Raw genomic sequence first — 12698 nt, 5'->3', positions numbered from 1 at the left:
ACTCCAAAATAAATACGATTTCTCCGCATTTTTTATACGATTTCTCTTTCGCACTTTAGAGAAAATAATAAGTCTTTTAAAAGATCAAATTTACAGAATGTTTATTTCCACAATTGGATGTTCACACAATTGAAAATTAAGAATGGTTACCGAGGATTACAGAGGTATACTACATAGAAACATTATACATTGAAATAACAAAAAGATATTTAAAAAAATGTCAAGGTTCCGCTCTAATATGCCGTTTGCAGTAGAAACATTTTTAAATGTATGCGTGTGGTCATCTTTGCACAGATTTTACTCTCAAAGTTTTTACTCTCACGGCAGGATACAAAAATACGCTGCAACAATTGGACTGGATACCAGTCCTGTGGCTTTCACTTTTTCACAAAATCTATGGGACAACCAGTGACTTGTCGTCTCTCTATAGTGAACCAGTTCAGTTCTATTCCCCATCCCCCAACAGACACACACATCAGGACATATCTAGTCCCAGAGCTTGATTTGTCCATCCCAACCGCAGGTGATGACCTTAGAGGTTTCGTGCGGATGCCATAGTGCGCTGATGCACACCTTGTCGTGAGCCTTGATCCTGTGGTACAGCTTGGTGGTCTTCCAATCCCAAATGTTCAGCTTTCCATCCGCATCTCCGGACACCACATAGCTGGAAAAAAGGAGGAAAGTTTAGCACTGCCTAAGGTCTGAATATCTCATATTTATTCTAGCCAGGCGTTGCAGTGTTGCTATGGATACTGAAAGGTGGTCAGACCACCTACTCATAAGTGAAACTGTGTTGGGAGAGAACATTTCACTGTTGAACTCGATAAGACTGTTCCCAAACCCATGAGTCATCATTGGATTTCCATTCTGTAAATTATTTTCCTTCATTGGCTAAAATTGAATCTATTCTAAACTATTAATCAGCTCTGACGATCTCAGCTGCCTCATAATTCCTTTCATCAGAAAATTGCTGACAGCACAGGCTTACCTCATGTCGGGGGAGAAGTCCACTTGGCAGGCGTAGCCAGCCACCATGTGGCCTTTGAAGACTTTCTTCTTGTTCAGTCTGAAGCGGTTTTGGGCTCCAAAGATCAGAATCTGGTTGTCCATAGACTGGCACGCTAGCCATTTACCTGCAGTAAGAAACAGGGAAAAACAGCATGTAGCAAACAGCCAATAATACAACATGCTTATAAAAACCAAATGACAAAAAAAATCCATTCGAGAATCCTATGTATTGGAGGATCAGTATGGTACGTATAAAGTAGGACAGTGGTAATCATTGCAACACCCGAACAGCCGAGCTCCAGAAGCTGTCACAGCCCGTTTGAAGTGACATTTGTCCCATTAGCATGATTGCTTTACAAATGTGGATTCATGATGCTGTGAGCATGTGCTACAAAAGGCCAGCAGATCAGATGCTACAGAAAGTAGAGCCAAAAACACATTCACAGTGGAAATATGCCTCAGAGGCACAGACATCAATCACAAAACGTGCAAATCTGACGTCATTAAAATAAAACATTTAGGAGAAAATAAAGAGGCTTTTCATAAGTCAGTGTTCATCTGAGATCTCCTTCACCGAGCGTTTTCCGCTTCTGACTCAGCGTCAAAGTATTACACGACTCACTGCACGGAAAGGTGATGGAAGTTATTAATGTGGTGTGACAGAGATTTAGTGTGTGTGTGTGTGTGTGTCCTCGTCTTAGAGCCGGTCTCACAAAAATCAAATCAAAAATACACTCCACAAATGTCAGATGCAATGCACAGAGAAGACCGAACATTTCAGCCGCCTTGTCTCTTTTTGTTAAGATGGCAAGACACAGGGGAGAGGAGAGGCTGGTGGTTGCCATGTTGAAGGGGGCGGGGGACGGGGCATTAAGGCGCAAAAGGAAACCGAATGGTCTCCCACCGAGGACGCATTGATTATTCACACGCTCAGGAGGAACAAACCAAGTTGGCACAACCAAGAACGCTGCCCAAAGCCAGGAAGGGACTCGGGACAGGATGAAAAGAGAGAAATCAAAGTGGGTGGAAGGGGAAGGAACGAGAGGAGAGCAGAGTTTTGTATCACATGGCAGACAGCGAGGAAAAAGACTCCAAGCTAAGATGATCATCTCCAGTATTACTCATATTTATTTTCTTTCAATGTTTTTAAATTTGCGAAAGGAGGAGAGCATCCTTCAGCTCGAGCTCAAACATTAACGTCAGGTTTAAATAAAACCAGCTGTTTGTGTGCTTTTACACCCAGCGCAGCTTCTCTCATCACTTTGTGACGTGTCTTTAATTGAAGCTGCTGCAGCTCACTCCCGCACAACACTGTGCATTATGGGAACGCGTTAAAGGGTTTTAACTGAGCTTAATGGGCCGTCTGTGACAGCTGGCTCACCCAGAGCAGACAAAGGATCGGAGATGGATCCGGCTTTTTATCCATCCAAATGTAAGAAATGCAAACATCGGACCTGATAATGAGGATTCTACCTAGACATCTCCGCAAATAAATTGAGTGAGATGTCAAAGAGCCTGCCTCGGGTTTTTTTTGCCTGCGCATTGACAAACAATCGAAGAAATGAAACCGAATCAACTTCCCTCTTGCGGTTTAGATTCATGCCCCCCCCCACCCCCCCCCCCCCCTCAGTGCCGTGTTTTGATGTGATGTGCCTACTCACCGTTAGGAGAGAGTGTCACAGCTGGCATTGAGTGCATACTGGGCTCGGCGATGTACTTGAAGTCCACAGGGATGTCCCTGAAAAAAATAAAAAAAGAGCACAGTGAGAACACTTGAAGAAGAGTTAAATGCTGGAGGGGTGGGCAACCTGCGGCCCCCACTCAAAAGCAAGAACAACTAAAAGAAACTGCTGAACGTAAATGAGTGTGACCAATACGTCTTTCTGCCTTCTAACTGCGTGTGTGTGTCTGCATCAAGTAAGTGAGCGGTTCCTTTTGGGCCTTCTGCTTAAACTACAGCCATGCCTGAGATGAGAACCAGCTGGAGCAGAGGGATTGCAACAGGTTTGCAGCACAGACCAAAGATGGTCTTTGAGGAACTAAAGATGGATGTTTAATGAAAAATGTAAACCCTTGTACATAACCAAAACACGCACGCACACAAGTTTGTCAGAGCAAATGCCTGCAGATGCGCCGCGCTAAACCCTGGGAAGAGAAAACAAAGCCATCAGATATGAGCTGCAGAAATAGCCAGCGCGGCGGGAGAGGGAGAAAGGGAAAAGGATGACTATAAACTGGGGAGATCTGGGAAAAATGTATGGCTTCTTGTTGGCGTTTCGCATTGATCGCATTGAGGAACAACGACAAGCAGCATGTTTGTGAGGGTGAGGTTAATTTCTGTAATCAGCTTGCAAATAACCGGATCAAGACAAGAGGGAAATGTCTTTGTGATTTGGAAGTATGAAATTTCATTTTTTATTCGTTTTAAAGGGGAAAATAAACCATTTTCTTAGAAATTGTTGCCCAAGTCATCATGACTGGCCAAATATTTACACAGTAAGGTTATATTTAGGTCGGCAGGGCGGGTCTTTAAAAAGGTCAGGAGCATGATTAAAGTCGGGCCCGAGGGAAATTGAGCACTTGAATGTCCTTCAGTCTCTTACATTTAAAAATGTATGTCTCAATCCATGATCATCCCAAATGTCCCTTCAAGCTCTTTCAATGATAGCTTTGTGAAGTGCTGCTTCTCCCTGCTGGCACAGTGAATCACCAAAAATCCCGTCCTCCCCCCTGGATGATGACCCTCTGCTACAGATAAAGGTGTCTCTCCAGAAAAACCCGAGTATGCAGGTTAAAGATATGATGCAATTTGAATAACGAGAAGGCTGTTGCAGCGTGATGTGAATGACTTGGAGATCTGCTGCCTCGCCGGCTTAATCCTCACATTACCCTGAACGCACCCCCCCACCCCCCGCTCCAATTGCAGAGTCACAGGACTGTTCTGTTCAATTCACTTCAGCTCTCACCAGAGGGGTTAGCCAAAGGCTGAGAGCCGGGTGTAATCCGTGGGAGAAAGAGGGGCAGCACACCGCTGGCTTCAGATATTACTTTTCTTTGAGCAAAAGAATATCACCACCTGTTAATCTGCAAGGCACTCAAGCCTTAGCACAATTACAAGTAGCTAAATCCGGAAATATCGGTCGGAAAGAGCGAAACTGAACCCGGCACAACACTGTGGACAACAGGGTACGCAGCAGCGGTTATTTTCATGGTTTCACTCCTCCTATGCAGAAGCCCCGTTGGTGTTTTTTTTCACTATGGGAAAAAACATGCAGCAGTACATGTCACAACAATAACCAAAAGCAAATAAGCTCCTGCAAAGTAGTGAACATGATTTTGTTAAAAATCAAAGTGGTTTAAAAAAGGTTTCCACCTTGTCAAACCCGCCACTTAACCAAGCGCCTCTCCTTTCCAATTATTTAATTTGTGGAAGCACATCAAAATGCTTATTTATTACGATATAGAATTGGCAACCTGGGCCCGGCTCACAGAAGGATCCTGCTGGAGCTCGGTCGATGTACAACGTTTGCGCCGGGGGAAAAGAAACCGTCAGTGCAACAGATGCATGCAAAGCAGCCCTATTGTAGCAGAGACCATGACTCAGCGCGGATTAGCGGAGCAGCTGGGCGAGCTTCGTCCAAGACAGACTCGTCAGGAGCTTGAGCAACTAATTAAAGGAGCAGCGCGTTTACAGAAGGCAGCCTGATACCCTGAGATTATATACCTACATCTACACACACACACACACACATATATATATATATATATATATATATATATATATGTGTAGATGTAGGTCACATGATTTTGCCAACACACACTAAATACCGTCTTTAACTGTTGACTTTAAAATGCTCGTCCTCATCGGCTTGTGAACTTTGATGAATCCTTGCTCCTCGTTCATACCGTTTATGGGTTTCATCCTGCAACTGTGTGCAGGTGTTCAGTACTGAATATCAGAGATGTGTAAACAGTGCCATTTTAAGCTTTAGTTTAGTCTTACCACTCCCAAACTCGGAGGCTCTTGTCGTCCGACGTGCTCACGAAGCGCCGGTTCTCATCGACGAAGGTGATGGTGTTGACGGCTCCCAGGTGACGGTCGTACTCCTGAACGACCTCACCTGTCCGGATGTCCCACTGACGGAGAGACACCGGAGGTAAACACATAGATCCAGGACAAGCCAAGGCTAAATAAAGCGAATTAGTAAAACAAAGTCACAAAATCCCATCAAAACTGGTTGCACCGCACATTTTCTTAAAAATGACTGAAAAATGGCGTAACTCACAGTGATGCGCTTTCACAGAGAAAAGCAGATCGAAATTGCCCCGAGGCCCCAAATGAAAAGGAAGCAAACTAAATTGAGATCCAACTCAATTCACGGCTTATTTGTGGTTAATTTAGCTTAGCGTTGCTCACAGGAGCAACCATCTGTTCTCCAAACCCTGAAGGGAGCTGCATGATTTAGTACAAACCCTCAATACTGTGCCAGACATTGTGATCGGGACTACTGTTCATCAGAAAAACTAGGAGACAAACTTTGGGCTGGCTACACCTTGTCGAGACAACTTTTTCCAAACTTTCATCTGTTCATCAAGTTCGAGCTTAGGCCGATTGCAAAATATTGTATTTCTGGACACAGAATGTTCCCTTCGCCTTCTCCTTCACCCAAATGCTAGCCGCTATTAATGGCTCGCTGTAGTCCTGTCAGCCTCTGAACCTCAAGCCACGGGGGTACACAAATACGCACACCGACGCCAGAGATCCGAGTGCTTGTCACGCTCCCGCGAGCATGGGAGGGCAACGCAGGGAGAGCGACGGGAGGAGCGGCAAGGAGATACGCGGCAACTCTACCTGGACTATCTTCTTATCCGACATGCCGGCCACGAAAAGGCTCTGCTTCTCCTCGTCCGGGTTGAACTTGACGCAGTACGGCACTTTCCTGTTGGTGAAGCGGGAGATGCACTGGCCTGTGGGGCGAGGAGAAATGAAAAGTCAGAGCTGCGTAGCGAAGCCACAGTGGCTTCGGGAGAGAGGTGCGAGCTTTACGGACAGGGACTGAAACTTCTGATACCACATGCAATGTCCCCGCTGGCAGCGCATTAGTGATTGTTTGTCTGTATTCATCCAGCGGAGGTGAAGCCCCACAGGAATAATGCCGCCATCGCTACTAGAGCTCGGGGAAGAGCAGATTAGAAATGACTGCAACATTTCGGCGTTACGTCCAATTGTAAACTGCAACTGGGCCAAATCTAGAATGTGATACAAATGATTACCCCCTATAGACTGCTAACATAAGCAACATCCGGTGGGAACAACTTGTAACGGGGTACTAAGTTATCACCAAGTAAAGTGTTTGGATGACTTTGATCCAAGTCAACAACAAGGGGGGGGGGGGGGGATTTGATTCTTTTCTGCCCTCTGCTGGAATGGCGCTCTTAGATTGAGTGGGGTGGAATTTGAGATGAGACAGGGCTGCTTTGAAAATACCATTCATTGAAACCCAATTCCAAAGAATAGTTCAATGCACCACGCAAACAGCGATGACATTTTATCAAGAGCAAGACGGCATTTTAAAAAGAATGTCCTGTCTGTTTTGTGAAATGTCACTGTACATGCCCTACGAGATTGTGTCAAAGATGGCGAGGACATATCTGTAGCCATGGTTTGCAGCACCGAGGAAATGAGAGACTGGATTTTTGTATTCATATTGGAAAAATGATCATCAACCAATCAATTAGCAAAATGGAGGAAAGCGTAAAGTGTACAATCTGTGAAAATGGCAAATGACTAACAACTTGGTAGAAATTTCTGTTTCTAAAGAGAAATGTTTGATTAAGAAAAGGACAGAAGGAAGCGCGGGGCTCTGCCGTTACTCACTCCCTCGGATGGCGCCTTGTGAGATCGAGGTTGCATATTATTGCACTGCAGTGGGTCATTGTGTGCGCCCATACACACTATCCGTACTATGTGTACTTTACATTGAGACAACAATAGGTGATGTGAATATTATAGGAAGGAGTCGGTTGGTGCCATCTACCTGTTTCAGTGTCCCAGAGTTTGAGGTATCGGTCGTAGGCGGCGCTGAGGAACTTGGTCCCGCTGTTGTTGAAGCAAATGTCTCGCACTGCCTTGCTGTGACCTAACACAAGCGGAGCAAATGTACACATATTACAAACAAACAGAAAAACATACGCCAATAATTCCATGCGCTCCACGCGATTGCTTCCCAGCTGCCATCTTTTGGAAGAGAATTCTTTTTAGGAATGTGAAATCTGGGCCAGAAAATATGAGTTGTTGAGGAACAAAGACGCCGTGGGCTGTGGCAGACAAAAAAAACTGACAATTTTCAACTGTTTTCCAGCTATCCTTCTGCTTTTGAAATCCAAATCCGAGTTCATGCAGCCCCCCCCCTTTGGCATTCCTCGTGCAGTGCAGGTGATGCGAGGCCCCCGTGGGCTCAGCGCACACGCAGACACACACGCGGCTCCCTTGTTAAAACTGGCTTTTATCAGGGCTACATTGTTTCCACAGCGATAGCGGCGCCGACTGAGGCCCGGTGCTCGCCTGCTCTGACTGCGCTTCATGCCCAACGTGTGTAGGTCTGTGTACGGGAAAACACAGGCTCACAAACTACCAAAGGCAGAATGAAAATGCATACATAATGATATGCATGCGTGTCATACGCATCCCCCGCAGGCTGACGCTTGCTGCTGTTATTTCCTTCTTGATTGATTTAATAAGTCGTTTTTAAGGAGGAGGCCAAAATAACAATGAGCAAAATAGTTGGCAATAGGTTGATTACTCTTGGCAGCTCCATTCGTGTTGCACACACATACCTTCTAAAAGAGCTGAAAGTCATCCATCCAAATACATACGTAAAGAAAATAAATAAAATGGTACAAAAAATAAAAGGAAACACAAAAGAGTGAAATAACGCTGTGACATGAATAAACCAGACAGCAGAGAATGGAGCTAAAGGCACAGCAACAGAAACCTAAAACGTGGCCATATACCTCTCATAAACCTCCTCTAAAGAAAAAAATGATCATCATCATCTAACTCTGCTGCTGCTCCAACTCATCAGGCCCACAGCTCTCTGTCAGTTTATCTCCTGGTCTCCGGCCCTCCCTCGCCCCCCCTCCCTCCCTTTGGCCCTGCTGAATTATGCACATTCTGACATGGGGCTGACAAGCGGAACCACGGCTGCACACACTCTCGATTCAGACAATGTGCCGTCTCTGTGAAGAGCGCAAGCGACCAGAAACCCGTCTATCCCTTTTACTTTCTGTCAATGGTCAGAAGACGGGCCATTAGTGCTGTTGAGCTATAAGGAGGCACTTCGGAGCACATTTCACCTCAACAGGTTTGTTGATGACCGATTGTTGTCCAGTTAACTTTCCTGATATTCAGTTTCTGCTTCATTCAACTGATTACTAACATGTATCAGAGTTGACCAACTAAAAGTGAATTTCACCTACCAATAAACGTCCGTATGCACCTCCTCTCGCCGTACACTTCCCACAGCTGTGAAGAGAAAGGGATTAAACAAGTGAACATAGATCGGCAATCATCGAATACTGTGGGTGTAATGCATTAGCTCCAGGGATTATCACCTTGATCTTACAGTCCATGGAAGAGGAGAGCAGAAGATGACCAGAGTTAGGAAACAGTCTGATGGCACTGACACCCTGGAAAACAAACAGACAGGAGAAGTTAATGTTTTTTCCCCAATCCCAAAATGTATTTTCTTGCAAAACATTGTTTTACAGAGTTGCAATGTATGTGTTAATAAGCATTTAATAGTTTCCTAAATCATCTGTAATTGAGCTTTGAAGTATAATACTGTCTGTATGATGTCCTAATGCCACAGATCTGCATTTTTACTTTTACATTATATTTTTATTGATATTAAATCCATTCCGGAGGGGAGACAGCTGATTCATAATAAGCAGTGCAAGTGTGTGTGTGTGTGTGGATGTTGACTTTCACGTTACCAAACTTTCTCCAAAAATAAGTCATAAAACCTTGGTGACTATGCGTGAGCCGTCCTCCATCTATTATCTTGACATCAGTGCTTTCACATGCTTATTATCTTTTCAAAACTCTTTGTATTTCAAATGAGAGTCTGAGGGCTGTAACTTCCAGCACAAAGCAGATAGGAGCCAATTTAAAGCTTGAGTGATTTCTCTCTCCCCGAAGCTTTCCAGCAGGTCTGAAGATTGGATCAGATCTCTCGAAATGACCCAGTGTTTGCCTTTATATTTGAATCATGACAGTGGTTTGAATGAGACAGAATGGTCTTGAACTTGTCAGGGACAAGCAGCTTGCGTACAACTATGTTATCATTTCCTTCAAAAGAACCGGGGAGGCTTTTACCAACCCAATCATAAATTCACGGAGAGCACAATGGAAATTGCACTTTTCCAACAAACACTGGCGCTCTTCGTTTGGCACATTGGAATAATTTTATAGCTACAATAACAACCATCAGCAAAGCTCGGAGGGATAATACTTAGAGCAGCAAGATTCATTAACTGGTAGATAAAAGGGTAATTTATGCACAAAATGAAATGCAAATAATCAACATTCCTTCCCACTGACCTTGGTGTGTCCGGACCAGACATGAATCTGTTTCTTAGGCAGGTAACACTTGTCTGGAGCCTCTGTAGAGCGCAGGTTGATACCAACATCCTGTGGGATGTGGAGGTACGACCTGCCCTGGTAATCATACATGTCTTTAACTGCATGGGGGGGAAACAAAGACACAAAATATAAGGAAAAACAATCCAGTTGCATTTGCATACAGCGTTTAAAGCCCAGTGAACTGTCAGATGACCTCAATTAACAAGAAGTCCTTAAAATACTCAGAAAACCTCATCTGCCATGGACAATTGTGTGATGTGACCATGAAACTCGACTGAACTTTCCATATTATTATATTAAGAGGTGCACAGTACCATGGAGAATAGTTTTCTCTTCTGCAGGAGCTTCTTCCTCATTCTTTCCCTTCTTCTGCCGCTTGGCTGTGATCTCATCCAGCTCTTTTTGCTCTTCCTGTAAAACAAATTTAAGCATAAACGAAATGACCAAAAACGAATGCAGACTGAGCAAACTGAAGTCAGGTGTAGAGAGGATATGGGCCACACTTTAGTTTTCCCGGAGAGCAGAGGTTTGCGTGACTGGGGGGGGAACACTGCTCATGCATGAGGCAAATTACTAAGAGGCTTTCCACACGAACCATAAATCAACCATATTAGTAAGAGCAAGTCTATCCCAATATTTTGAACAATACATTAAACACAGTTTTACCTCTGATGGTTTGGCACTATCTTTTTCATCTATGTACTTTGCCCATGGTCCAAGGAATGTATCAATCTCTCCTGCCTCTCCACCCTTGATCTTTTTTCTTTTCTCAGACCTCTTGTCCTTCTGTCCGGTCTCAAACACAGTTAGCCCTGAACAAAAGAACAGCAGACATTATATTCCTTACTTCATGCAGTTGAGAAATACTAAACCCCCTTTTTTGTTTTTTTCCCCCATGTAAAGCGTCTTTGAGTGTCCAAAAAAGCGCTATACAAGTTCGATTTATTATTATTATTATTATTATTAAATAGAGCTGGTTCAGTCTAGTCAGATGCAGACAAACGCTTTGAAATATGGTTTGATGAAGGATTACCTTTGTTTTTCTCTGCCTCATCCACTGCGCCAATGTAGCTGATAGCGGTTACCTGGTGTGTGTCAACAGATGGATCTAAAGCATAACCTGTGGGCAGAGAGGAGAGAGTTGTAAAAGGGTCCCCAATAGTCAAGGTAACAAGGAGGAATAGGAATACATTGGCCGGATGATTATAATCCCCCCACACGGGTCACAGATGATCTTACCATAGGTGGAGAAGGTCCTCCGTTGCTGTTCAAACATAAAGTCGTTGAGGTGAGCAGGTTCTGCATAGCCAGATAACATGTTTCTGGGGGCAGCCATCTGCTGGCTTTTAAATGGGTTCACTGGCCCAAACTGAAAAAAAAGGATTATTAACTAAACATTCATTTTGGAAACATTCATTCTGCTAATTTTATTCAATTGTGATTTAATGCATTCATGATCCTTTGAGATGCAGGTGGGAGCTCGTCCTGTTCAGCGCTGACTCTGCAGTGTTCGGGGTATGGCTATGCAAGACTCCCAGAAAGGCTGGTGCTTTCATTATGTAGGGACCAAATAATGGACATAAAAAAAATCAACTATTTATTTCATATTAACATGACCGGGATTGTTTCAATGACAGATTGCCCGGACCTCATTAAAGTCAAGAACCTGATTGGCAATTAATAATGAATTATCACAGCATTGTCTCTTAACTAACTGTAATGCTTAATCTGATGGGAGACAACTTCAGAATGATAAGTGGCTGGTTTAGCCCGTCACTCAATTCATTATTTTGGTAAATCCCTTTGTAGTTTTACTCAAGCAGTTGTTTTTTTCAGTATATTTGATTTCAAAGTCACAGTACTTTTACTTGAGCAAATGTCCTACTCTGGTACTCTCCACTGGTAACAATAAGGTAGAGAAGGAGATTAAATCTAATGGGAAAACACAGCATCGTGTCTGTCATGCAAAAAATAAACAAATAACGTGAAAATAATAACATTGCAAACATCCCCAAACAGCTAACTTTAGAGGCTCGTTTCACTCAAGTAAAGTTAAAAGACCCCGTTAAGACATAACATATAAAACTTATAAGAATAATATAACGTCACTTGAAATCCGGTCTTGTATTAAGCGCTCATGTATTCGACCTACATATCTCACAATGAGGCTAAAACTTACCTCCGGCGCAAACATGGTTTCAAACGTCGGGTTGTAAGTGACTTCTTTCAATGAAGGGTCCAGATGTGTGCCAGTCTCAACAGCCTCCTAAAAATAACATGCACAAATCAGCGAACTGACCACGTTGATGTTTGGTGTATCAGATGTTTGATAGAAAACACATACAGCTTAAGACAACGCCAATTATTCGCGTATAGTTTTATATAACGTATACAACATACAAACACAATACAACATCCTCCTGACACTCAAGTTTCCCGCTAACCGCTAACGCTAGCAACGATAGTTTTGATCGATAACGTTAAAGTTTACAATTTTTAACTCTACACAATAAGCAATGTTTAATTCAAAATGTCACGTTTTTTTAATCCGTACATGTAGCAAATGGGTTTAAGCACGGAGAGATTCATATCCTGTGATTTTAACAATGTAAGGTTAAGCTAACGTTGGTTAGCTCGGTTAGCTTACCTTGACGGCCACCTCGGGAGCAGAATTGAGAAGAGCCACAGACATCGTGGGGACCGATTTTAGAGGTTTGAGGTGAGCGGTGGAGTCCGGGTTCGTCGGGTCCACGTTAACAACACCGGTTTTAGAAGTTGACTCATTATCTGAATCCGAGTCGCTACCGTAGGAAACGAGGCAGGCTGTGGTGGCAGACATCTTGGATGTTGTGAATTCGCGTGAAGCTGGAGGGCTGGACTTCCGCTGTGACGAAACACGTCACTCACCCAGAGGGGCGATGACGTAAAAAAGTGTGGAAATTTTAGGAGTAGCATTACTTAAAAACTGAATTGAATTTACAACGAGAAACGAATGCTCCAGTTGTAAAGCTCCTCAAAAAAAATATGTCACACCTCATACTACAGC

At 43.7% G+C, this 12698-nt stretch overlaps 1 protein-coding gene across 1 annotated transcript; it reads right to left on the bottom strand.

Annotated features, from left to right (window-relative positions):
- Positions 1–84: 84 nt before the first annotated feature.
- On the bottom strand, positions 85–12640 carry cdc40 (cell division cycle 40 homolog (S. cerevisiae)). The gene is made up of 15 exons (XM_037450298.2): positions 12300–12640; positions 11832–11918; positions 10892–11021; positions 10686–10772; positions 10319–10464; positions 9967–10063; positions 9611–9750; positions 8623–8697; positions 8488–8533; positions 7047–7148; positions 5861–5976; positions 5012–5145; positions 2670–2746; positions 989–1133; positions 85–664 (listed from the first exon to the last, which is right to left on the bottom strand). The coding sequence occupies exons 1-15, from the start codon at positions 12489–12491 to the stop codon at positions 487–489; spliced, it is 1752 nt and encodes a 583-aa protein (XP_037306195.1). The 5' UTR covers positions 12492–12640; the 3' UTR covers positions 85–486.
- Between the last annotated feature and the right edge of the window lie 58 nt (positions 12641–12698).

The sequence above is a fragment of the Pungitius pungitius genome, chromosome 20, assembly GCF_949316345.1.
Source record: "Pungitius pungitius chromosome 20, fPunPun2.1, whole genome shotgun sequence".
Taxonomy (NCBI): Eukaryota; Metazoa; Chordata; class Actinopteri; order Perciformes; family Gasterosteidae; genus Pungitius; species Pungitius pungitius.
This window is presented reverse-complemented; position numbering and strand designations above follow the sequence as displayed.